At 42.6% G+C, this 27894-nt stretch overlaps 1 protein-coding gene across 8 annotated transcripts in view; it reads right to left on the bottom strand.

Moving 5' to 3' along the window:
* LOC115118541 (myosin-binding protein C, fast-type-like) overlaps nucleotides 1-27084 on the bottom strand; it is a 52119-nt gene extending 25035 nt beyond the window's left edge. Inside the window, exons 1-8 of one of the 8 annotated variants that reach the window (XM_065006680.1) lie at nucleotides 26990-27026; nucleotides 4386-4406; nucleotides 2991-3011; nucleotides 2615-2629; nucleotides 1851-1925; nucleotides 1548-1696; nucleotides 1267-1384; nucleotides 979-1027 (exon numbers count right to left, since the gene is read on the bottom strand). In XM_065006680.1, coding sequence (XP_064862752.1) covers nucleotides 979-1027; nucleotides 1267-1384; nucleotides 1548-1696; nucleotides 1851-1925; nucleotides 2615-2629; nucleotides 2991-3011; nucleotides 4386-4406; nucleotides 26990-27011 — 470 coding nt within the window. In that variant the 5' untranslated portion in view covers nucleotides 27012-27026. The other 7 variants (XM_065006681.1, XM_065006682.1, XM_065006679.1 and 4 more) reach the window with 7 other exon arrangements.
* Nucleotides 27085-27894: the final 810 nt, after the last annotated feature.

Below are 27894 nucleotides of genomic sequence, written 5' to 3'. Positions count from 1 at the left end.
CACAGAGACACACCAGTAAGTCACAGAGACACACCAGTAAGTCACAGAGACACATTAGTAAGTCACAGAGACACATTAGTAAGTCACAGAGACACATTAGTAAGTCACAGAGACACACCAGTAAGTCATAGAGACACATTAGTAAGTCACAGAGACACATTAGTAAGTCACAGAGACACACCAGTAAGTCACAGAGACACATTAGTAAGTCACAGAGACACATTAGTAAGTCACAGAGACACACCAGTAAGTCACAGAGACACATTAGTAAGTCACAGAGACACACCAGTAAGTCAGAGACACATTAGTAAGTCACAGAGACACACCAGTAAGTCACAGAGACACATTAGTAAGTCACAGAGACACCAGTAAGTCAGAGACACATTAGTAAGTCACAGAGACACATTAGTAAGTCACAGAGACACATTAGTAAGTCACAGAGACACATTAGTAAGTCACAGAGACACACCAGTAAGTCACAGAGACACACCAGTAAGTCACAGAGACACACCAGTAAGTCACAGAGACACATTAGTAAGTCACAGAGACACATTAGTAAGTCACAGAGACACACCAGTAAGTCACAGAGACACATTAGCAAGTCACAGAGACACACCAGTAAGTCACAGAGACACATTAGTAAGTCACAGAGAGACATTAGTAAGTCACAGACACACCAGTAAGTCACAGAGACACAAATAGACATGAATGCACAGATAAAGACATAGAAAAGGCAGATGTATAGTACAATGACAGACATACAGTGAAGCCAAAACGCACACAGACAACGTGACTTGACACAGATATACCAAAGACACCTACAAACACAGATATGGGAGCCAGAAAGACAGTCAGGGGAAGATATACTCACAGAGTGGGACAGATGCCCGGAGGCAAAGATAGAGAGAATAACCAACATATGTGGGAGAGAAAGACAGATGATATGTTGAATGGAACCACCCTGACAGTCACACTCACGATCGCTTGAAGGCATCCAGGATGTTGGCGGGCTGCTCCTCTTGTACGGCTGAAACATGACAGAGGGAGGGAACGGTGAGAGGAACACTGGACTAACTGACAAACAGTTGAAAAATCAGGATGAATAATGGACTGAGTACTGACACTGAAACACATATACACTACCTGCTTTATCATTATACATTCTGTATCAAATATTGAATGACTTACTGACAAACTCACTGACCACAGGTTAAGTGACAGATACATGACTAAATGGCTGACAATGATGGCCTGGGAGGGACCCACCTTCCACTGTGACTTCAAATGTACAGCTGTCACACTTGTCTTTGGAGGTGACCTCACAACGGTAGCCACCTGCGTCTCCTTCCACTACTTTGATGATGCTCATCTCATATGTGTAGACCTGGTTGAGACGGCGAGAGAGGAAGACATACACTCTTACAATATATACATGCACACACAGTAAACACACACACACACACACACACAAAATAGTAACACAGATGTACAGTAGACTTTCACTTGTGCAGATTTGAGAGAATGTGAAAACAGTGACACACACACACCTTGGAGTTCCTGTCATAGGCCTCTTTAAACTGCACGTGCTTGCCAGCCTTGCTGCCCAGGTCCAGCCACTTCCCTTTCAGCCATTTCATGTTGGGCTTCCTCAGCAGGTCAGATGAGTCCACTTTAGCCACAAAGGTGACGTTCTTCCCTGACACCCACAATTTACATCAGCAATCAGAAATTCTGACCTCTGGATAATGGTGTTTTTACGATTGTTATCCATGATCCGTATGTGAGTTTCAATCCAAACTTCAGAGTGCTACAGTATGTCTCAGAGAGGGGCAAGAGGGCAGGGGTCTCACCTTTGATTACTGTAGTGCTCTCTGGCCTCTCTACAAATAGTCCGGTCAGCTCGGACTGCCCTCCTGGGACAGTCTCTAAAAGTAGGGGGAGGTCAGAGGTCAGGGGTTAGAATAAGGTCATTGATGACTGCTCATCAGACGTCATAGACACAACAACATCAGTGAACAGACAAGTAGAGGCAGAAAACCAAACATTAGACCATAGCACCTAACCTTTGTTTAGAAATACCATTCATTTATTCATATTTTGTCTGCTAGGCAGAAAGATCAAAGGTCAGAGGTGAAGCTAGTCTTTGTTCACCCTGTGACTTATTGAGACTTCTTACATCCACATTTAGCAACAGCTTTACTCAAAGACAGAGAAAAGTGCTGCGGCATGTGTTTCCACTCCCTGAAATGTCTCCATTATTCTAATGGATGATCGTGAGAAATCATGACAATGACATCAGTCTTGTATTTAACTGAGGGTCAGTATCCAAGCGTCTAGTCAACGCCAGAAGAGGGCTTCTAACAGCAGTAAGGTAAGCCCACCTGGGAATGAACAAGGAACTAAAAACACATCTGAAGACGTGTTTATCCATCCCTTTCCACTAGTCTTCTCCCTCTGTGACAAAAGTAAATATAGCTCTTTAATGTTGTGATATTATCAAAGCATGACTGCTCGCTCCTGTTCCTTTGCGTGCTCCCTCCTTTTCAAAAAAAGGATTGCATTGTTTTGTGTCAGCAGATAGACAAATACAAGCTTAAGTATTTGTTTGTCTTACCATCATCGGGCAATTCTGTATCAGGGAGAAAGAGAGAGAGAGAAACACAGCGGGGGAACACATTAACTGCAGTATCTTTACTGTAATCTGAAGGATGAGCGTTTACTGGGCAGCTATGAAAACCTGACCTGCAGGTGCTCTCTCTCACACACACACTTAACGTCTCTCTCTTCCCTCTGACTTGGATGAACATTTCCTTTCTTTTCAAAATGGAGGTAAAAACTAGACGGTTAATGAGTTATTTCCTCACTCGTCAAATTCAAACCAGTTGGTGACACTGTACTCATCGTTACTATTATTATTATTATTATTATTATTGAGAATTTAGGGGAATTATTAGCGGTGCAAACGGAACACAATTGATTTGTTCTCTCACCTTCTGAATCTGACAAGAGCTCTATGGAAAAAGAGAGTTTATAAGCATAGAGAAGCAGGTAAAAAGCCATATCGATTGACCAATCGATTGGGTGAAAAGGTTGTCGAGAGAATGGAACAAGGGTCAAGAATCAAGTGAGGCCATGCACCTCCATAAACTCAGAGTTACACGCCTATGCCCCTCTCTCTGCTTTTATGGGCTCAGTTAATTTGATTGGAATCAAGTGACCCCTGTGCACAGATCCAGGCTCAGTTCTCTAGTGTGATTTAAATCATTTCAGTAAGAATGTGAATAGGTCAAGCTGATCCTGGACCAGCACCCAAGGGACACTTTTCCTTCAGCTCTTTACACCATTTCACTCTCACATTGGAAAGTCGCTGCGGTTTGAAACTGTGAGAGGTTGGGAGTGCAGCAATAAACACCTCAAATGGAACAGCAGAACCGGCAACCATCAAAACCATAACAATTCTTCAGTAAGATCATTTTGGGGGATAATGCGTATTATGGGAAATATTACTGTAGGTAAATATCACTTAATTCATTATTACTGTAACACTTCAGGAACAGATAATACCTTGATATTTCATATCAACATCTTTTGCAATACAGTGATCAATGATAAGGGATATGGTATTGTGCAGGAACAGTATTTGAACTAACGCAACAAAACAGCAAAACTTATCATCAACTTATCCTTCTATTAAACCATTACCTTAGTAAGTGCACACATACACACAGGTCACGATATATACTCAGAGTAAATATATACAGTATATATCATTTTGTCATTTGTAATTTAGATTACGTTTTCACTCTGCATCAATTTCAAGTCAAGGTCATTTGATGTTTAATACAATTCCTTCACTTGGATGCTTTGGCGAAACCATGATACTGTATCATGTAATGTCTAATCTCAACAGATGTTTTTTGCCAAAAACATGAATATCATATCCATTCATAAGCAATAGAAAAATGATGATTTTATGCCATTTTGCCAATATGATCTTTCTGTTTTTGGGAAACTCACCGCTGATCTCTAGTAATTAGTATCAGTCGGCGCTGATATCACAACAACTATCTGTCAGACTGATTCTCTGGGTCGAACTCCTCAACAGATGATTCCTAAAGACCTCTACATAAATGATACAGTATCCATAAACCCATCAAATAGGCCTGCAGGATCTTTTCCATTACTGACGGCCATCGCCAGAGCAATCCCAGGATTCAGTAGTCTCCGTTTGTCAGTCCACCGTGACGGACACTCAGGTCACCGACACACCGTGCCGTGACTGAGACTGACAGACATGCACGTTAACCAGGTGATTGACAGGAAGCAGGGAAGCATACGAACACACAAACACAGAGGGGGAGTTGTGTATTTTTTCCTTTCCTTACCATCTCTGCACTCACTTCCCTCTAAATGAAAAGAAACAATTGGTACATAGACATTAGTACTGCGGACAGCGAAGGGTTAAACAACAACCAAATTTCCTGTCCCTGTGTACGGCCTCTGTGACTGGAGAAAAAAATTGTGGATATATGAATATATGAAATAATAGATCATAAAAACAAGACATACAAACACTGGCAAACACTGGCATACATGCTGGTTTATACAAACACACACAAGCGCAGAATGCATTGATACATTTGTGCATTCATATAGTCACTGCACTACAATCCTTTTTGTTACAGTACCCTTCCTTGTCTCAGGGTGCTTCACCTCTGATAAAAGAAAGTAAAAGGTTTTATGGTTAAGTATGAGGAGAATGCTAATATATACAGTACTCATCAAAAATTTGGACACACCTACTCATTCAAGGGCTTTTCTTTATTTTGACTTTTTTTCTAAATTGCAGAATAATAGTGAAGACATCAAAACGATGAAATAGCACATATGGAATAATGTAGTAACCAAAAAAAGTGATATATTATATTTTAGATTCTTCAAAGTATCCCCCCCGTACCTTGATGACAGCTTTGCACACTCTTGGTGTCACGCCCTGAACATAGAGAGCTGTTTATTCTCTATGTTGGTTGGGTCGAGGTGTGATTTAGGGTGGGTTACCTAGGGGAATTGTATTTCTATGGTGGCCTGATATGGTTCCCAATCAGAGGCAGCTGTTTATCGTTGTCTCTGATTGGGGATCATATTTAGGTGCTTTGTGGGATCTTGTCTAGATATAGTTGCCAGTGAGCATTATTATTAGCGTCATGTTTCGTTTGTTCGTTTTGTTTTTTGAAGTTTTCATTTCCAAAATAAAGGATGGAAACATACCACGCTGCATCTAGGTATACTCCTTATGACGAACGTGACACTTGGCATTCTCTCAACCAGCTTCATGAGATATTCACCTGGAATGCATTTAAATTAACAGGTGTGTCTTGTTAAAAGTTCATTTGTGGAATTTATTTCCTTCCTAATGTGTTTGAGCCAATCAGTTGTGTTGTGACAAGGTAAGGGTGGTATACAGAAGATAGACCTATTTGGTAAAATACCAACTCCATATTATGGCAAGAACAACTCAAATAAGCAAAGAGAAACAACAGTCATTATTTTAAGACATGAGGGTAAGTCAATGCAGAACACTTCAAGAACAGTAGCAAAAAAAAGCCCTATGATAAAATTGGCTCTCATGAGGACTGCCACAGGAAAGGAGTTACCTCTGCTGCAAAGGATAAGTTCATTAGAGTTAAATGCACCTCAGATTACAGCCCAAATAAATGCTTCACAGAATTCAAGTAACAGACACACCTCAACAAGAACTGTTCAGCGGAGACTATGTGAATCAGGCCTTCGTGGTCGAATTGCTGCAAAGAAACCACTACTAAAGGAGAACAATAATAAGAAAAAACTTGCTTGGGCCAAAAAACACGAGCAATGGACATTAGACTGGCGGAAATCTGTCCTTTGGTCTGATGAGACCAAATTTTAGATGTTTGGTTCCAACCGCCATGTCTTTGTGAGACGCAGAGTAGGTGAACAGATGATCTCCACATGTGTTGTTCCCACCGTGAAGCATGGAGGAGGTGGTGTGATGGTGTGGGAGTGCTTTAATGGTGACACTGTCTGTGATTTATTTAGAATTCAAGGTACACTTAACCAGCATGGCTACCACAGCATTCTGCAGCGATATGCCATCCCATCTGGTTTGCGCTTAGTGGGACTATCATTTGTTTTTCAACAGGACAATGACCCAAAACAGACCTCCAGGCTGTGTAAGGGCTATTTTACCAAGAAGGAGAGTGATGGAGTGCTGCATCAGATGTCCTGGCCTCCACAATCACCCGACCTCAACCCAATTGGGATATTTTGGGACCACAGAGTGAAGGAAAAGCGGACAAATAGTGCTCAGCATATGTGGGAACTCCTTCCAGATAGTTGGAAAATGATTCCTCATGAGGCTGGTTGAGAAAATGCCAAGAGTGTGCAAGCTGTCATCAAGGCAAATGGTGGCTACCTTGAAGAATCTAAAATCTAAAATTGTCACGACTTCCGCCGAGGTTGGCTCTCCTGCCCGTTCGGGCGGTGCTCGGCGGTCGTCGTCACCGTCCTACTAGCCACTACCGATCCCTTTTCGTGTATCTGTTGGTTTTGTCTGATTGGTTGCACCTGTGTGTTGTTTAGTTAATTAGTGTCTGTATATAATGTAGGTTGTCCCACCCTTGTTTTGTGCGGGATTGTTTATGTTGTCATTCATTTCGTCTGTCGGTGTTATTGTGTTTCTTATTCTCCGGTTAGTCTGTTATCCTGTGTTGGATAATTTCACCCTGTGTGTGTTTGGGTTCACCGTGTTTGTTTTGTTCACCGGAGAATAAAACTTTATATCGCTATCTGCTCTCTGCGCCTGATTCCACCCACCTTGATTAGACGTGACAAAAATCTATCTATTTTGATTTGCTTAACACTCTTTTGGTTACTACATGATTCCACATGTGTTATTTTATAGTTCTGATGTATTCACTATTATTCTACAATGTAGAAAATATCTGGTTTGCGCTTAGGAAAAATATAAATAAATCATGAGAAGGTGTGTCTAAACTTTCACTGGTACTATATATGCAGAAGCACACACTGAAATACCCACACCCACCAACCCACCCAAAAGACACTTCCGCAAATATGTATACAAGATACAAACAAACAAGGCTAATATACAGTGCATTCGGAACCTATTCAGACCACTTCACTTTTTCCATATTTTTTGACGTGAGAGCCTTATTGTAAAATAGATAAAAACATTTTTTTCAATGGGAAACAGGATGCAGCTGAGCTCAATACCGAGTCTCATACAAAGGGTCTTACAGTAATACTTATGTAAATAAGGAATTTCTGTTTTTTATTTTTAAGAAATTTGCAACAATTTCTAAAAACCTGTTTTGCTTTGTCATTATGGGGTATTGTGTGTAGATTGTTATTTAATCAATTTTAGAACAATACTGTAACGTAACAAAATGTTGAAAAAGTTCCAAATGCAATTAGCTACGTAAAATGGCGATCCTCCTGCGTACTTGCATCAACTTTCTAATTGTGGGGCTGCACACGTCTGTATATTTTAGCATCGCAACTATAGAGGATGGCCATTTTGCCTAGCTTATTGTAGTTGTATACAGCGTAGGGTGTAAATTAAGGCTTAACACATTGACTGAAAAGCTCCTACCCTCTGTTGTGGCTGGGCATGTGTTAATATTACAGGCTGGGCCTGTGTTAATGTTGCAGGCTGGGCCTGTGTTAATGTTGCAGGCTGGGCCTGTGTTAATATTGCAGGCTGGGCCTGTGTTAATATTACAGGCTGGGCCTGTGTTAATGTTGCAGGCTGGGCCTGTGTTAATGTTGCAGGCTGGGCCTGTGTTAATGTTGCAGGCTGGGCCTGTGTTAATGTTGCAGGCTGGGCCTGTGTTAATATTACAGGCTGGGCCTGTGTTAATGCTGCAGGCTGGGCCTGTGTTAATGTTGCAGGCTGGGCCTGTGTTAATGTTGCAGGCTGGGCCTGTGTTAATGTTGCAGGCTGGGCCTGTGTTAATGATGCAGGCTGGGCCTGTGTTAATGTTGCAGGCTGGGCCTGTGTTAATATTACAGGCTGGGCCTGTGTTAATGTTGCAGGCTGGGCCTGTGTTAATGTTGCAGGCTGGGCCTGTGTTAATGTTGCAGGCTGGGCCTGTGTTAATGCTGCAGGCTGGGCCTGTGTTAATATTACAGGCTGGGCCTGTGTTAATGTTGCAGGCTGGGCCTGTGTTAATGTTGCAGGCTGGGCCTGTGTTAATGTTGCAGGCTGGGCCTGTGTTAATGATGCAGGCTGGGCCTGTGTTAATGATGCAGGCTGGGCCTGTGTTAATGATGCAGGCTGGGCCTGTGTTAATGCTGCAGGCTGGGCCTGTGTTAATATTACAGGCTGGGCCTGTGTTAATGTTGCAGGCTGGGCCTGTGTTAATGTTGCAGGCTGGGCCTGTGTTAATGTTGCAGGCTGGGCCTGTGTTAATGCTGCAGGCTGGGCCTGTGTTAATATTACAGGCTGGGCCTGTGTTAATGTTGCAGGCTGGGCCTGTGTTAATGTTGCAGGCTGGGCCTGTGTTAATGTTGCAGGCTGGGCCTGTGTTAATGTTGCAGGCTGGGCCTGTGTTAATGATGCAGGCTGGGCCTGTGTTAATGATGCAGGCTGGGCCTGTGTTAATGATGCAGGCTGGGCCTGTGTTAATGATGCAGGCTGGGCCTGTGTTAATGCTGCAGGCTGGGCCTGTGTTAATGATGCAGGCTGGGCCTGTGTTAATGATGCAGGCTGGGCCTGTGTTAATGATGCAGGCTGGGCCTGTGTTAATGATGCAGGCTGGGCCTGTGTTAATGATGCAGGCTGGGCCTGTGTTAATGATGCAGGCTGGGCCTGTGTTAATGTGGCAGGCTGGGTCTGTGTTAATGATGCAGGCTGGGCCTGTGTTAATGATGCAGGCTGGGCCTGTGTTAATGCTGCAGGCTGGGCCTGTGTTAATGATGCAGGCTGGGCCTGTGTTAATGATGCAGGCTGGGCCTGTGTTAATGTTGCAGACTGGGCCTGTGTTAATGATGCAGGCTGGGCCTGTGTTAATGATGCAGGCTGGGCCTGTGTTAATGATGCAGGCTGGGCCTGTGTTAATGTTGCAGACTGGGCCTGTGTTAATGATGCAGGCTGGGCGTCCGATAATACAATATTTTAGCAGATGATTGAACGAACACAGTGATTATGCTATCATGTTGCACCTTGTACGTACACAGACAAACACACACGCACGAACGCACACACTCTCCCACATACATTATGCACAAGTGACATGTTAGACCAGAAAACATCTTAGCCAGTAGCAGGCTGGGCCTCTGTTAATAAAAGATCATGAGGATTTAGGGGATACATTTAACTAACATGAGTTGATAAGCATGGGGCACGCATTTTAAAAAGACAAACACACCACTCACTCACACACACACTGTACAAGTGACATGTTAGGCCATCTATAACAGAAAATGATAACATATTAGGCAGGGGGTGAAATAACTTAGTAATGCTAGCATGATGCGCCAGACACTCATACACACATCAACATACAATCACACAGGTACACTTCCACATAATAGTAGGCACACACACACACACACTCACTAACATGACTAGTAATGCTAGCATGATGCACATTGCACACCCACACTGTACAAGTAACACATCCAGACAGAAAAACGTATCCTTTGGAGCAAGTTGGGCCTCTGTTAATTAAAATATGAGTTTAATGTTAGCATGATGCAACTTGTACACACAAACAGGGCCGGCTCCAGGCATAAGTGTCAAAAGCGGTCACTTACGGCCTCAGGCCGCTAGCCTCCCCCACCCCCACCCTAAAAACTCAGTCGGGGTCTCAACCCCCATTGATTTTGTTAGCCAACCAAATCTCGCTCAGGGCCCCCAACAGGCTAAAGCCGGTCCTGCACACAAGCACACACACATCACATACACATTTTACAAGTGACACAATAGGCCAGAAAAGCTCTCGCTATCTGTAACACCATCTGCTAATGAAAATGATAGAATTTAAAAAACAGTTTTGTCCATTTGTAAAGCTAGCATGATGCACCTCATCCACACATACATAAACACATACAGGTACACTTCCACATAACAGTATGCGCACACATACAAGTAACACATTCAGCTAGAGAAGCACTTACCATCTGCAGCAGGCTGGTTTTGGGTGATGAACTGAATAAGTAGTATTGCACCTTGTAAGCATTCACACACACACACGTATACACACACACGTATACACACACACACACGTACGCACGTATACACACACACACACACACACACACACACACACATACACACACATGTATATGCACACACACACGCACGTATACACACACACACACGCACGTATACACACACACACACACACGTACACACACACACACACACACACACACACACACACACACACACACACACACACACACACACACACACACACACACACACACATTCCGTACAAGTGACATGTTAGGCCAGAAAAGCTCTTACCCTCTATAGCAGACCGGTCTTCTGCCAAGAAAATTAAGGGCTTTTAGAAGAGGAACTTGAGTAATTACTGAGTAAATATGGCATGATTTACACACACACACCTGTTCATACAGAATGCTATCTTCATACATTGCATACACTCACGTAAGTATCACATTCAGCCAGAAAAGCTCTTACCCATTATAAATAAGAGGGTTTAAGGACCTGGACTTAAATGTTGAGTAGAGCTGCCTTACATGATGTAATATGAACTCACCCATACACATACACATAGTGTACACTAACACATTTAGCCAGAAAAGCTCTTACCCTCAGTAACAGGTTCGACCACTGTCAATACAATGACAGAATTTCAGTGATATGAACTAGACTGTCTGTACCAAAGCTAGCATCAATGCAGTATGCATACAGATGTAAGTTCCTAATTTGACCTCTTTTGTTGATCAGAATTTTCCTGCACAGTAGGAAATGCAAACTTGTTGTGCACTCAAGGTTTAAAAAGGCTTCCAAAGTTTGTAATTTCCACTTTAAAACGTCAGACTTGATTTGCCTTAACGTAAAGTGTATCCCTACAAAATATATCCATGAATTATAATCAACATAATAATTCACATTTCCAGTTACTGCAGGATTATTTTCCTGCTGTAGCAATCTGGCTCAAATTAAGATCCTACATGTACATATACACTCTCACATAAAGTACTCATATACCCACAAGCAAATGCCTCCACCATCTCTCTGATGAACCGTAGATAACACACTGACTTCAACTTAATGCTGTGTGTGTTATACATTGAAGGACCATATTAAGCCAGAACAGCTCTTACCCTCTACAGGAGGTTTGCCTTCTGTCAGATAAACAAGGCTATCAGGGAGGACGACTGGACTTCATTGTTGAATAGAGCTGACATGATGCACGGTGTACACATACAGCACTCTCACAATATATGCAAACTTACCGTGTACACACACAACAACCCATGTGCTCGTGCTGCATACACTAATTGATGTAATTCATTCAGCCACAAAAACTTTTCCCCTCTATGGCAGGCTGGGCCTCTGTTAATACACACAGATGGATTTCAGTAGGAGGTACTGGACTTAAGTCCATATTGGAGATAGCATTATGTACAGACAGTCACACGCACATACACACGCTGACACACACACACACACACACACACACACACACACACACACACACAAAAACAGATACAAACATACAACACAGACAAAAACCTATACCTGCACACATCCACATGCAATACATCCACAAATGACACAACAGAATATCTCCAACCCTCTTCAGCAGGCTGGGCCTCTGCCACTAAAACGAGAGGATTTCAGTGTGGAGTAAGTGTGTAATAAAGGTGGTATACTGCAGTAGCAGACACTCACACAAACTCACACACTGAGTACAAGGAAATACACATCCGAAACGTTTCCTGAACAATCCTCCACGTATGCATGTATGTATACACTGTAACAAAAAGATGTTGATTCAACGTACAATTGTTTTTTGTTGTGAGTTTGTTGAGCAAACTGGTTGTTTTACAAATGTACGTTGATCCAACAGATTCTTTTTTTTACAGCGTACACACACACACACACAAAATAAAACATAATAGACACACACACACAGACCACACCACACACACCCACATACATACACCCACACCCAGATACATACACGCACCCAGAAACACACACTCACACAGACCACACCACACACACCCACATACATACACCCACACCCAGAAACACACACTCACACAGACCACACCACACACACGCACACCCAGATACATACACTCACCCAGAAACACACACTCACACAGACCACACCACACACACGCACACCCAGATACATACACGCACCCAGAAACACACACTCACACAGACCACACCACACACACCCCATACACACACGCACGCCCAGATATACACACGCACCCAGAAACACACACTCCAGTGCTTGCCAAAATAACCCACATAACAAACATCACCTGAGCATTAACATAGGTAGTTCTTACCAACTGATTGGTGACCTGTTATCTCAGGTAATAAAAAAACCCAGTAAGAATCAGAAGAATCATGACTAATATATCATTTAAATGAATATAGTCTGCTTTGTCAGGCATAAACTAGTAGGATTTTGTGATAGGCGTGAATATAAACATGTGAAGCCTAAGTTAAGTGTATTGGTGTTCTATCTGATCAACACTGTCATGGTGCGTGGTGAGAATCATGCATGGCCACTCTCTGTCTCATCCCCACAGAAAGCTACTTCTGTGATTGGTCTTAGAGGCCTTACCATGATCCTCCGCTGGCTTCGCTGAGTAAGGGAAAACTGTTAACCGACATTACATTGGAATGATGAGGGGATGGTTATGCCCTACTGACTAACACAAACACACACACAAAGGGACACAGGTTACACACACACACACACACACACACACACACACACACACACACACACACCACACACACACACACACACATGCCCTGTTCTCACCCACCCTTATCTGTAAATAAAAGAAAAAGAAAAAAGAAAAATTGAATCAGACATTGATTGTAGTACAGGCCTAACCATTCATCGAAGTATTTCATGTATACGTATTTGTCATCCATTTGTTATGAGTGGACTCACCAGCAGGTGCTGCTGCAGCCTTATCTGTCTTGGCTGCTACAATTAAAGACAAACATATACAATAATGAATAACTAGAGAGCAAAGGTTAGATTCCAACCATACCATCTCGAAAACATCATGAACCATTAAACTTAGAATATAGTTTTTATTTTACCCCCTTTTTCGTGGTATCCAATTGTTAGTAGCTACTATCTTGTCTCATCGCTACAACTCCGAGTAAGGGCTCGGGAGAGAGGAAGGTCGAAAGTCATGCATCCTCCGATACACAACCCAACCAAGCCGCACTGCTTCTTAACACAGCGCGCATCCAACCCAGAAGCCAGCCACACCAATGTGTTGGAGGAAACACTGGCAACCCGGTCGCGGCTGGTTACGACAGAGCCTGGGCGCGAACCCAGAGTCTCTGGTGGCACAGCTGGCGCTGCAGTACAGCGCCCTTAACCACTGCGCCACCTGGGAGGCCAATTTACCAATATTTGACTTCACACTGTGCAAACATGCATACATACAAACATTCACAACTTATTTGAATGCATGTGTATTATGTAGAAGTCTAGATATGCATAATCCACGCATGCACACAGCACTGTAGTGTAAATTCAGAATGTTGATACATTAATGCATTCCCATGTACATTGTACATACAATATTATACCGGTACGTAGACACATAACACATAAGTTCATACGATAAACAAATACATATTCTAATGTAACCACAGAGGAGTTGCACATTCACTCAACCTTGCTTTGTGCAGTTCTTACCAATTCCTTCCGGCTCTGCCTCTGGCAAAGAAAGAGTATTGGAATTGGAGTCAATGTAAGTACACTGTATATAGAAAAAGGTTGGCATTCATTGGGATAACTCATGTCCTGGAGGCAGCTCTGCCGTGTAGTCACTAGCTGGCACAGCCACAAAATCATAAAATACTTAACCCTAACATTAACCACACTGCTAACCTTACGCCTAACCCTAACCTTAAATGTATTTTTACAATATATAGCTCATTTTGACTTTGCAGCTGGCCCCTTCTAGTGGATATCACTCAATTATGCCTCCAGGACAAGATTCATCCCAATAAACATCAACATGTTATAGAAACAGTTGCTACTGTGTGTATGTTCTTGATAGAGATGGGAAGTTTTAAAGAGAAAATCATTTTTATTTTTATTTCACCAGATAGGCTAGTTGAGAACAAGTTCTCATTTACAACTGCGACCTGGCCAAGATAAAGCAAAACAGTGTGACACAAACAACAACACAGAGTTACACATGGAATAAACAAACATACAGTCAATAATACAATAGAAAAAGTCTATATACAGTGTGTGCAAATGAGGTAGGATAAGGGAGGCAAGGCAATAAATAGGCCATAGTGGCGAAATAATTACAATATTGCAATTAAACACTGGAGTGATCGATGAGCAGAAGATGAGTGTGCAAGTAGATATACTGGGGTGCAAAGGAGCAAAATAAATAAAATAAATAACAGTATGGTGATGCGGTAGTTGGATGGGCTATTTACAGATGGGCTATGTACAGGTGCAGTGATCTGTGAGCTGCTCTGACAGCTGGTGCTTAAAGTTAGTGAGGGAGATATGAGTCTCCAGCTTCAGTGATTTTTGCAGTTCGTTCCAGTCATTGGCAGCAGAGAAATGGAAGGAAAGGCGGCCAAAGGAGGAATTGGCTTTGGGGGGTGACCAGTGAAATATACCTGCTGGAGCGCGTGCTATGGGTGGGTGCTGCTATGGTGACCAGTGAGCTGAGATAAGGCGGGGCTTTACCTAGTAAAGACTTATAGATGACCTGGAGCCAATGGGTTTGGCGATAAATATGAAGCGAGGGCCAGCCAACAAGAGCATACAGGTCGCAGTGGTGGGTAGTATATGGGGCTTTGGTGACAAAACGGATGGCACTGTGATAGACTGCATCCAATTTGCTGATTAGAGTGTTGGAGGCTATTTTGTAAATGACATCGCCAAAGTCAAGTATCGGTAGGATAGTCCGTTTCTGAAAAATATCAAAGAACGCAGCCTCAAGACTAAGATGCTCTTGGGTTTAAGACCATCAAAGTACTGATATCTGAGATAAACAATACCTCCACAAGGGTGCCTAATGAATGTAGAGATTAAGACTTAGTTACTGAAAAACGAACTGAACCACACAGTAATGGTAATGATCTCTGGCTCAAACTCTGGCCGGACACATGGATCTGCCATCCAAAGCTATAATTTGTACAGACAGTGTCCTTATTCAGAGCACCTGTTAAAGTGGTAACATAAATAGTCTCAGTGCCTTGGGATTTGTAGTGAGCTAAATCCATTACTACCCAACCACAGAATGTAGAACATGAACCAAGTCTCCCGAACCATCTCCATCTGATCAATCACAACTGACTTTTCAGAACTATTGTCCCATGAGTATACCGAACTGCGATTCTGAGATGTCAGCCTTGGCCTTGACACTCTGGTTGTGCTGAATGACCCTGGCTGTGTTCTCAGTGTTGGCATACTGAGCAGCTGACACGTCTATTTTTGAAAAGGTTTGTTTTTCAGGCAGCAATAAGTTAGCGTTCTCAGCACATCTAGTTTTATCCCTGGCAACACCCACTGTCTTAGGTCTCGGGGGGTCTTTGACACACAGGGCATTAAAAGCCTTCTTTAGCCCAGGTTCTGAGCCTTTTTTAGCAGGCCCAGTCCATAGATGGAGGGTAAGTGGGTCAGTGAAGTTCTGATGCTCCATTTGCTGCTCAGTCCACTATTGTTGACTGGGATGGGTGTTATGCACCATTGAGCACATGGCATGAGACGGTAAGCCCCGATGACAAAGCCTTGTGTACTAAGCTGGCACAAAGCATTTGTTTAACCACCCATCATGACATTGTTAAAGGACACAGGATGAGTGGCTGTTGTGAAGCACAGGAGAAATATGGAACATGTAGTGACTATCACTGCATGGTCTCCTCTGTGACAACAGTGTAGAAGTCAGCAATCAAAATGACAAATCCTGTCCCTATACTACAGTATGTTCCAGGACGGTGGTTACCAGTCAAATCCCCTGTTCAGATTCCCATGAAAATGTATGATAGCAGAAATTGATAGTTGAGGCCATCCCTAGATTCCGTTGCTAAATAAGATGCCTTAGGATACTATAAAAACAGGCCGGAATTTGACAAGTGATTGTCTTTGGTTAGACCAATACACAACCCCTTCTCTCCTTCAGCCCAGTTTGGCCAAGGCTTCTCTCTGGTTACGACCTGTCAGCACTCTCTCTATCACAGGCCAGCTCAGTGTCTGTCTGTCTGTCTGTCTATCTGTCATACTCATACCAAAAGTTCTAAGTACAGCGTTAAGTCAGAGAGAGAGAGAGAGAGAGAGAGAGACAGACAGAGTGATAGACAGACAGAGAGAAAAGATGAGCGAGAGAAAATAAGAGAGTGAGAAATGAGAGAAAGTGAGAAGGAGCTAGAGGGAGAGGTAAATGAGAAAGGCCGTCATGGGTCAGATATGGTGAGAAGTGTTCAGTTGAGGGCTTGAGGGTCAGCTCCATCAGATTTGGTCATGGGAGAGATGGATAGCATGGTGTATATTTAACAAATATCCTGTGAGATAGTTGATGAACCCGTGTTTGATTTCCTCAATTTCTCTACCCAAGCTGCCCCATCACTGTTAAGCCTTCCTTTAAATATATACTGAACAAAAATATAAATGCAACATATAAAGTGTTGGTCCCATGTTTCACAAGTTAAAAGATCCCAGAAATGTGTTCCATATGCACAAAAATATTATATATCTCCAATTTTGAGCACAAATCAGCCAAGATGGTCCATCTCCCTGACAGGTGTGGCATATCAAGAAGCTGATTAAATGGCATGATCATTACACAGGGGCACCTTGTGCTGGGGACAATAAAAAGCCCCTCTAAAATGTGCAGTGTTGTCACACAACACAATGCCACAGATCTCGCTTTGAGGGAGCATGCAATTGGCATGCTGACTGCAGGAATGTCCACCAGAGCCGTTGCTAGAGAATTGAATTTTAATTTCTCTACCATAAGCCTCATCCAACGTCATTGTAGAGAATTTGGCAGTACGTCCAACTAGCCTCACAACCGCAGACGTGTATGGCGTCGTGTGGGCGAGCAGTTTGCTGATGTCAATATTGTGAACAAAGTGCCCCATGGTGGTGGTGGTGGGGTTATGGTATGGGCAGGCATAAGCTATGGACAATGAAAACAATAGCGTTTTATCGACGGCAATTTGAATGCACATAGATACCATGACGAGATCCTGAGGCCCATTGTCGTGTCATTATGTCGCAAGGATCTGTACAGACTTCCTGAAAGCTGAAAATGTCCCAGTCCTTCCATGGCCTGCATACTCACCAGACATGTCACCCATTGAGCACGTTTGGGATGCTCTGGACGACGTGTACGACAGCGTGTTCCAGTTCCTGCCAATATCCAGCAACTACACACAGCCATTGGAGAGGATTGGGACAACATTCCACAGGCCACAATCAACAGCCTGATTAACTCTATGCGAAGGAGATGTGTCACGCTGCATGAGGCAAATGGTGGTCACACCAGATTCTGGTTTTCTGATCCACGCCCCTACCTTTTTTTAAGGTATCTGTGACCAACAGATGCATATCTGTTTTCCCAGTCATGTGAAATCCATAGGTTATGGCATAATTAATTTATTTCAACTGACTGATTACCTTATATGAACTTTATCTCTGTAACATCTTTGAAATTGTTGCCTGTTGCGTTAATATTTTTGTTCGGTATGTATTCATGCCTCAGCCTCACTGCTCTGAAAAGTGGTGCTTCATCTTTTTGGGAAAAATCCATCATATTATCATCATCAATTGAGGTTTACAGGTTAAAATCAGGTACAAATCACAATGCAAGTTCTTTACCATTCAATAAGGGGGGGGGGAATTTGGCTTTTGAACTATGCTATACAGTAAATGAAAGTGCACGTCTTCACTCACAGGGTGATATGGATTAAGGATATCATATTCTTTCTCAAAATATACAGAATCTTTCAACATTCGTGTATATATATACTCTCTCAGCTCTCTCCCCCTCTACTTCCCCCTCTCTCTCGCTCTCTCTCTCTTTTTGAAGGGTAACCTCTGTGGAATGTTCTTAATCTCTCTTGACATTTCCCCCTCTTCCTTCTCTCTGTGTGCTTCTCCTCCCTCAGATGCCATAGACAGTCTACTGCCACATGTGGCCTCATTTTATACATAACTTTCAAATGCTTCATCTTTGAAGTGTTCGCTAATTTCATCACTGACCCAGGTCACAATGTATATACATTAGCAAGAGTTGTCTTAAAGAGTTGAATCTGTGATACACAATGACATACAAACATTAATCCTGAACCAGGGAACAGAGCTTGGGACAGACATATATAAGGGAGGTAATGACACAGGTGATTGAGTCCAGGTGAGTCCAATAATTGCTGATGCGCATGACAGGGGAAGGCAGGTGTGCGTGATGCTGGGGAGCCTGGTGCCTTCGAGCACCAGGGAGGGGGATAGGGAGCAGGCATGACACTTTAACACGTCTACAACCGTGAGTTAAAGGCAACATGTTGTGTTAATGGCGCTTGGTGACCCTCACAACACCACAGAGATATCTACAACATATAGACGTGTGACATACAGTGCATTCAGAAAGTATTCAGACCCCTTTTCCAAAGATGTTTAGGTTACAGCCTTATTCTAAAACGTTTTCAATTGTTATTTTCTCCAATCAATGTACACACAATAACCCATAATGACAAAGCAAAATCAGGTATATCAAGTATTCAGACCCTTTACTCAGTATTTTGTTGAAGCACCTTTGGCAGCGATTACAGCCTCAAGTCTTCTTGGGTATGACGCTACAAGCTTGGGAGTTTCTCCCATTATTTTCTGCAGATGCTCTCAAGCTCTGTCAGGTTGGATGGGGAGCATCGCTATAGAGCTATTGTCAGGTCTCTCCGGAGATGTTCGATCAGGTTCAAGTCCGGGCTCTGGCTGGGCCACTCAAGGACATTCAGAGACTTGTCCCAAAGCCACTCCTGCGTTGTCTTGGCTGTGTGGTTAGGGTCGTTGTCCTGTTGGAAGGTAAACCTTCGCCCCAGTCTGAGGTCCTGTGTGCTCTGGAGCAGGTTTTAATCAAGGATCTCTCTGTACTTTGCTCCATTCATCTTTCCCTCGATCCAGACTAGTCTCCTAGTCCCTGCTGCTGAAAAACATCTCCACAGCATGATGCTGCCACCGCCATGCTTCACTGTAGTGAAGGTGCCAGGTTTCCTCCAGACCTGAAGCTTGGCATTCAGGCCAAAGAGTTCAGTCTTGGTTTTATCAGACCAGACAATCTTGTATCTCATGGATTGACTGTCCTTTAGGTGCCTTTTGGCAAACTCCAAGCAGGCTGTCGTGCCTTTTACTGAGGAGTGGCTTCCGCCTGGCCACTCTACCATAAAGGCCTGATTAGTGTCCTTCTGGAAGGTTCTCCTATCTCCGCAGAGGAACTCTGGAGCTCTGTCAGAGTGACCATGGGCTTCTTGGTCACCTCCCTGACAAAGGTCCTTCCCCCTTGATTGCTCAGTTTGGCCGGGCGGTCAGCTCTAGGAAGAGTCTTGGTGGTTCCAAATTACTTCCATTTAAGAATGATGGAGGCCACTGTGTTCTTGGGGACCTTCAATGCTGCAAAAATGTTTTGGTACCCTTTCCCAGATCTTTGCCTCGACACAATCCTGTCTCGGAGCTCTACGGACAATTCATTCGATCTCATAGCTTGGTTTTTGCTCTGACATGCACTGTCAATTGTGGGACCTTATATAGACAGGCTTTTCAAAATCATGTCCAATCAATTGAATTGACCACAGGTGGACTCCAATCAAGTTGAAGAAACATCTCAAGGATGATCAATAGAAACAGGATGCACCTGAGCTCAGTTTCGAGTCTCATAGAAAAGGGTCTGAACACTTACGTAAATAAGGTATCTGTTTTTTATTTGTAATACATTTGCCAACATTTCTAAAAAACAGTTTTTGCTTTGTCATTATGGGCTATTGTGTGTCGATTGATTAGGAAAACAATGAATTTAATCAATTTTAGAATAAAGCTGTAACGTAACAAAATGTGGAAAAAGTCAAAGGGTCTGAATACTTTCCGAATGCACTGTACACGTCTCATTACTCACATGTGATGCTGCACACCCCCAAAAATCCAGAATATCAGTATGGGAGAGTGGGTTAAGTTGAGCCAAAGGGGTTTCTTCCATCATTTCATGAAAGAAACCACATGGAAAAAGAAGTGAGCAAGTTAGGTCCAAACAGGCGATTTTCACCAAATCAAATTAATTTATTGTGTTAAGAGGTTTCATGATGCTTGTTTCTAAACCAAAGTAGATCATTTTAAGATTGTTCTATACATCAGCTGGGGTCTCTATAAACTTCAATATGAGGACCTAAACCTAAACCTAACCTCCTGTGTGGGCTAATAAAGTCCAAATGTTCAGTGTTCGTAGTTGTATCTAGTATTGTAATTCAATGAGTAATTATATTTCTAAGTGCATAACCTACAGTACATACAGTATGTGATACAAATAAACATACTGATCTAGACATCAGCATGTGCTTGTTTATCTATAAAAGTCACCATGGTATAAAACGCAGGCTGGAATTTATTGTCATGAATCTTACCCTGGATGCAGTTCTGAAGTGTGGTCACTAGCTGGCACAGCCACAAGTCATCAAAACCTGACCCTAACCACACTGCTAACCCTAATGCCTAACCCTAACCTTAAATGAAGACCAAAAAGCTCATTTTTTATTTTCATAATTTTTTTACGGTACAGACGATTTTGACTTTGCAGCTGGCCCATCTACTGGAAAAAGCTCAGTTCTGCATACGGGGCAAGATTAATGAAAATCAACGTCAACCGGTGTATAATGCAGGCATTTTCACATTTCATAAATATATATATATAACTGTAGCACCAAGCGGGCATATTCACATTAGGACTCCAAGGGGAGATTTATATTCAAAGGGTCTATTTATACCGCTGAGCGTGTGGTGGAGTATCAATGGTATTATTGGCATTTGGCGGGCATCTATGCTGGGGGCAGAGTGTGACTGATGGAGTTTCATGGTTTTATGATGAGGATGAAGAGAGTGATGCTTTTGGCAGCATGGGAGTACACTTAAGCCTCTGCTCTCTATATCGCTCCATCATTTGGCGGTTATATTTGACAGTTCCGATGATATGAGTTATAGAGGTATATGTCATAGTGTTTTCTGGACAAAGGCAGAAGGGGGGAGCATATTCTAAGGAGTAGTAGTAGGGGGGTAGGGAAGGTGGCATGGAGGGAGAGTAATGTAAGTTGAATGAATACCGTAACATATACGCTGGCATCAGGTCTTGCTATGAATAGCATTAATACCACTCTAATGTAGTATTTATTTGTGGTTGTAACTTGGAGGTTGTGGTGGGTCCCAGCCAGGTGTATTTGTTTCCACTGTGCAGTAGTTGTGCTGTGGAATCGCTTCAGCTGTCTTTTAACACAGCATGTGTGGGCTATAGAAGTCACTGGGCTGGCAACTAGAACTTCACCTGTTTAACCTGTTTCACCATGTTTTCCAACATGGCAACAGGAAGAGGTGGGAGGACATTTACTAGTGTACTACAGTACTGAGGTAAGCCTGTAAGGGAACATAGGAAGGGAGGGGAGAGAACCTAGGAGGGTAGTATATCACACTGTATTTTATCAGACAGTAATGATGATAAGAATTATAGCCTGTATGCATTCCTCAAGTGATGTCTCTCTCCGCTACCCCTCCCCCATCCGCTGGCACGAGTCTGGGGTGAAGGTCTATAGTGGAACAGTGGAGGAGAGAGGATGAGACATGGTAATAGGAGTGGTAGAGAAGTAAACGGAGAGAGAGGACAATACCAAATACTATTTGGTATTGTCGTAAATATGACCGAGTATTTTAGAACATCTTGTAAATAGAAAGCTTTCAACAAAAACCACTTTGGCACATAGGAAAATGACACCTCTTTAGGGAAGTAGAATCTGCAGAATGGAATAAACGAGACCCCATAAATATCATCCCAAAATGTCTTCTATATTTTCCATTCATCTCCATTCATTACCATTCCCTCCGCATCTCTCTCCGTGCCTTACCAGAGGGTGCTTAAAATAGGTCTGGCTCAAAGCGCAGAAACAACATTTTACATTAGAGGACATTACCAAATACTACTGCCAGTGTTCCTATCGGCCACAGTGTTTATAAAGTCTTAGTTAATGACATATTGGGGCTTAACGGTTCACACTCTGATTGTGAACTCCTCTGGCTCTCTGTTGACTCTGCATCTGTCTGTAATCCATCAAGCCAGAGCTGCATACCTGGGGGGGTATGGTGACGGCCCTGGTATGAGGTAATGCTATACCAACTGCCTCGGTTTCATGAGGGCAGGGTGTGGAAGAGGAGGCTCAGGAGATTTTCAGTCTTTCCCTGCCACTCTGTCCAGGCAGCAGGGCCCAGTCCAGAAGAAAGGGTGGAAAGGGGTGTGGGTAGAGGGGGTCAGTGGCAGTCAGTGCCATTTAAGATTAGGGAGGACGGTTCATTTTTTTAAGGGCCTTAATTCTATTACAGTATATTGACTGACTGTCATTCATATTCCTTTCACCAAGCTCCGTGTAACAGCGATAGGTTTAGACTACAGCATGATACTTGAATTTGTCCTATACCTATCATGAGGTTGCTACATCCTAGCCTACAAAGTTTAACAGGTCAAGAGACAAATTGGTGTAATCAACGTGACAGACAGGGACACATTCAATACCCCATTGCACACTCTTGCCTGCACCTAGCTGATCTAGAGTGTAATCATTAGTCCAAACAGTTTAAAAACAGTATGTTTTATTGGACAAATACAGGTATGTCCATCCCGTTTAGTTCCGTTTGCTTCTGTTTTTTGTTTTTTTTTCAATTTAAAGTTTTATGAAGTTTTCTTGTTTTTCAATCAACCAACAAAACACATTCCACATTCACAGATGTGACAGGCTAAAAAAATAATAATAATAAAGTCAAAAAATACAATAATAATACATTTGAAAAAAAATACAATTAAAATGAAAGATTAAGAAAAATAATAAGTGTTTTTATTTTATTTATTTATTTTGCATATATATATACATACATACCCACACACACACATATATACATATATACATACATACGCACACGTACTAAAAAAATAATAATGTTTGCTTCTGTTTAAGAAACATTTTGCAACATAATTGGTGGAATGAATACACCCCTGATCACACAGTTCACTTTCATAGCAGCCATACAAACAGCATCATCACATCTACGCGCTCTCCTCCGCTCACATTTTCCCTTCACTTGAGGACTTCAGTGCACAACACAACAGCTGTCTGGATCAGGCGAAAAAACCTCTCCAAGCCAAACCTTCATACCATAAGTGCTACACACAGCCTGCATCGTTGTCACCATATTAGGTAACGTCAACATACACAACATTACCAAAAGTATGTGGACACCTGCTCATCGAACATCTCATTCCAAAATCATCGGCATTAATATGGAGTTGGTCCCCCCTTTGCTGCTATAACAGCCTCCACTCTTCTGGAAAGGCTTTCCCCTAGATGTTGGAACATTGTTGCAGGGACTTGCTTCCATTCAGCCACAAGAACATTAGTGAGGTTGGGCACTGATGTTGGGCGATTAGGTCATGCTGAAACAGGAAAAGGCCCTCCCCAAACTATTGCCACACAGTTGGAAGCACATAATCATCTAGAATGTCATTGTATGCTGTAGCATTAAGATTTCCCTTCACTAAGAGACCTAGCCCGAACAATGGAAAACAGCTCCAGACCATTATTTCTCCTCCAACAAACTTTATAGTTGGCACTATGCATACGGGCAGGTAGCGTTCTCCTGGCATCCACCAAATCCAGATTCGTCCATTCGACTGCCAGATGGTGAAGTGTGATTCATTATTCCAGACAATGTGTTTCCACTGTTCCTTAATGTTTTAAGAAATTAATTTGTTCAAAACTGTTCAACTATTGTCTTTCCCTTTGAGTCAATTACTCACCACATGTTATGCATTGCAGTGCTAGCTAGCTGTAGCTTATACTTTCAGTTCTAGATTAATTCTCTGATCCATTAATTGGATGGACAACATATCAGTTCATGTTGCAAGAGCTCTGATAGGTGGGAGAACGTCCTCCGGAAGTTGTCATAATTACTGTATAAGTCTATGGAAGGGGGTGAGATCCATGAGCCTCCTAAGTTTTGTATTGAAGTCAATGTATCCAGAGGAGGACGGAAAATAGCTGTCCTCTGGCTACACCATGGTGCAGAGTGCTGTTAAGGCTACTGTAGACCTTCACAGAGTGATTAAATCAGTTATTTGGTGACGTGAATATATTTAGTACAGTTTTATCTAAAAAAAGATCACTTTGAAATGTTTCACTATTTTTTATTTATTTAAATTCACTGAGTAGGATGGTCCTCCCCTTCCTCCTCTGAAGAGCCTCCACTTGAAGGGGTCATGAAACCCTAAACTTTCACTAATCAAATGGCCCCACCGCAAAACACGTTGGTGGGATATCATAACACTCTATTAGGGACATTTCCCTGCACCGGTCTACTGCTCCAGACCTCCAGGGAGGGGGGTGTAAAGATGCTGATCTTTCACTGCATTACAGCGAATAATTAATTGTGTTATTTTCACTCCCCTGATGAAGGGAAGCAGCACCAACAAACAACTCTTCACCTGTTATCACCCCTCATATTGCCTGAGTGTAATTGATACCATGATGTGTCTCACAATCATATACTGTATGTCCAAAACACAAGACATTCATGGCTAATCATTAATATCTCTGATAAAATATTCATATTTTCCACAACACTAGGTTGACCAAGCTTAGGTATTCCCTCTCTGGTATGCTCAATCCCCTTCCTCAGGCTAAGCACACAGGCTGCAGAACTATTCTTAATGCTGTTTATTGGGAAGCGTGCTTTCTCCATGTCCCAGTGGCTTCTTGAGTACCAGACAGTCACCATGAGGGAGGGGAAGGCTCCGGGGCTGAGTTGAAGTTCAAAGGGGGGGGCAAGGATTTGGGGTTAGTGGAAAAGTAAGGGAGAGCAGTCTAAAGGATGGAATTAATGTGGTGACAGGAACACGATCTGCATGATGTCATGATGCTAGATTGGAAACACATGGCTGAGACATAAAGGAATTGGTGTGTAATTACTCTGAGCCAGCCAGGCAGGCAGTATAAACAGGAATAAGAGTGGTGAAACGAAGGGTGTGTAAGGTAAGATGACAGAGTACAGTAAAAAAAGTTATGAAACATATAGTAAATACAGTACAAGATACTGTATGCCCTTTGAATACATTTACTGTATATAGTTAATAGTCTATGGTAAGGATACAAACAGGCCACATTAATCGGTTAGCCCAATGAAAGAGTTCAGTAGAGGTGTAAGTGAAGTAGACAGGCAATCAGGGTCAGATAGATTGAGCCTCTGAGGTGCAGAGAAGTGATGTGAAAAGAGGTCACACCTGACATGGCATAACCTCCTCCAACACATCATCTCGTTCATCTTTCTCCCCTCATCTTATCGGTATGCTTTACTATGCTACTGCTCTACTCTGTTCTTCCACACTACACTCTTAGAAAAAATAGTTTCAAAAGGGTTTTTCAGCTTTCCCCATAGGAGAACCCTTTCGGGTTCCATGTAGAACCCCCTGTAGAAAGTGTTATACATGGAACCCAAAAGGGTTCTCCTATGGGGAAAGCCGAAGAACCCTTTTACGTTCTAGACAGCACCTTTCTTTCTAAGAATGATTTTTCTCCCTCCCTCCCTCCCTGTTTGAGTCTCTCAAATGTCATGTTGCCATGTGATTTACAGTGCCTTAAGGTCACTGTTGAAAAGAGACCATGACATATTTTAGATCCCCTCAGATAGACAAACATTACTACATACGGGCAATACATTTCACTGACACTTATGGCAATGTTTTGTCAACAGATGCCGGAGCTGCAATGTCTAGGTCTTCACAACAACTAATTCCATGCATAAAAGACCTACGTATTGCTGGTGTTAATGCTGTCTGAATACAATGTATAAGTCCTCACACTTGAACCACTTTTCCCCCATATCAACAGTGTGGGTCTATTACAGACATGGGAAGACTTTGTGGTGTAAAAGAGCACAGATCTGTGCAAATAATAACATGAACCTTTTATAATCTATAACCTCATTTTAACAGATATGTGCTATTTTTGATAGTGTCAAATAGATGGTTTGTAGATGTTCAGTAGATCAATTATCTATCAACAACATTTTAACTAACTATCCACTCTAACCATAGACCTAACCTTAACCCTTATCATAATGCATATAATAATACAAGCTCCAAACTAACTATTGAGACGAGATAGGCCTCTACCTTGCCACTGTCTGGACTCTCCACCATCACAAAAACATGCAGATTCTCACTATCTTTCCTGCCATCCACTTTTCTCTTTACCTCACTCTACCTTCATAATGAATGCAACCTATGTGAATTCAGATGATTTCATCACTTTGTCTTGCTTATCGTAACATTTCCCAACAGATATGACAATAAACTTCATATATTACTACTGTGAACGCTATGGGGGTATAAAGTGAAAAACAACAACGTATCCAGTCCAAAGAGGACACTAGCTATACAGCAGTACTGAAGCTTATGATGTGTATGACCTGCTTACCTGGCTTCTTGGCTTCGGGCATAGCTGCGATAGTGTGTCTATCTCTTCCTCTGACTGTGTCTCCCTCCCTCCTTGTCTGTTAGTCTGTCTGCTTTTCCTTTTTATTCCCTCCTCCCTCTCCACTTCAGTCCCCCTCCCCAGGAAAAGGCTGTCAGATGACACCTAGAGGGGATCCAGGAGCTCTGAGGAAAGAAGGAAGGGGTAGAGGGTGAGAAGGAAAGGAAGACAGCATAGAGGTGAATGGGGGTTGGATGCAGTAATGAAGAGGACGACCCGGCTGGAAACTGTTAATTGGTTAACACGGTAGGGCGGGAGCCAGCCCATTACCTAATTGATTGACACACCGACCAGCATTGATTGACAGGTTTATTGTCTGACTGTTCTCTATATCACTTTTGACTGTCTAACACAAGACACCTTAGGCCAGTTTCCATTGACCCAGGTTTATCCAAAAAAATCAGTGGAGCCCCGACTGTTTAGTGAAGACATCAAAACTATGAAATAACACATATGGAATCATGTCGTAACCAATTTTGTTTTCATCAAATCAAAATATATTTTAGATTCTTCAAAGTAGCCACCCTTTGCGTTGATGATAGCTTTGCACAATCTTGGCATTCTCTCAACCAGCTTCAAGAGGGATGCTTTTCCAACAGTCTTGAAGGAGTTCCCACATATGCTGAGCACTTGTTGGCTGCTTTTCCTTCACTCGGCAGTCCAACTCATCTCAAACCATCTCAATTGGGTTGAGGTGGGGTGATTGTGGAGGCCAGGTCATCTGATGCAGCACTCCATCACTCTCCTTCTTGTTCAAATAGCCCTTACACAGCCTGGAGGGGTGTTTTGGGTCATTGTCCTGTTGAAAAAGAAATGGTAGGCCTACTAAGCGCAAACCAGATAGGATG

Source organism: Oncorhynchus nerka, linkage group LG21 (genome assembly GCF_034236695.1).
Source record: "Oncorhynchus nerka isolate Pitt River linkage group LG21, Oner_Uvic_2.0, whole genome shotgun sequence".
NCBI lineage: Eukaryota > Metazoa > Chordata > Actinopteri > Salmoniformes > Salmonidae > Oncorhynchus > Oncorhynchus nerka.
The sequence above is the reverse complement of the archived record's forward strand: the minus strand, read 5'-3'. Positions and strand labels throughout refer to the sequence as shown.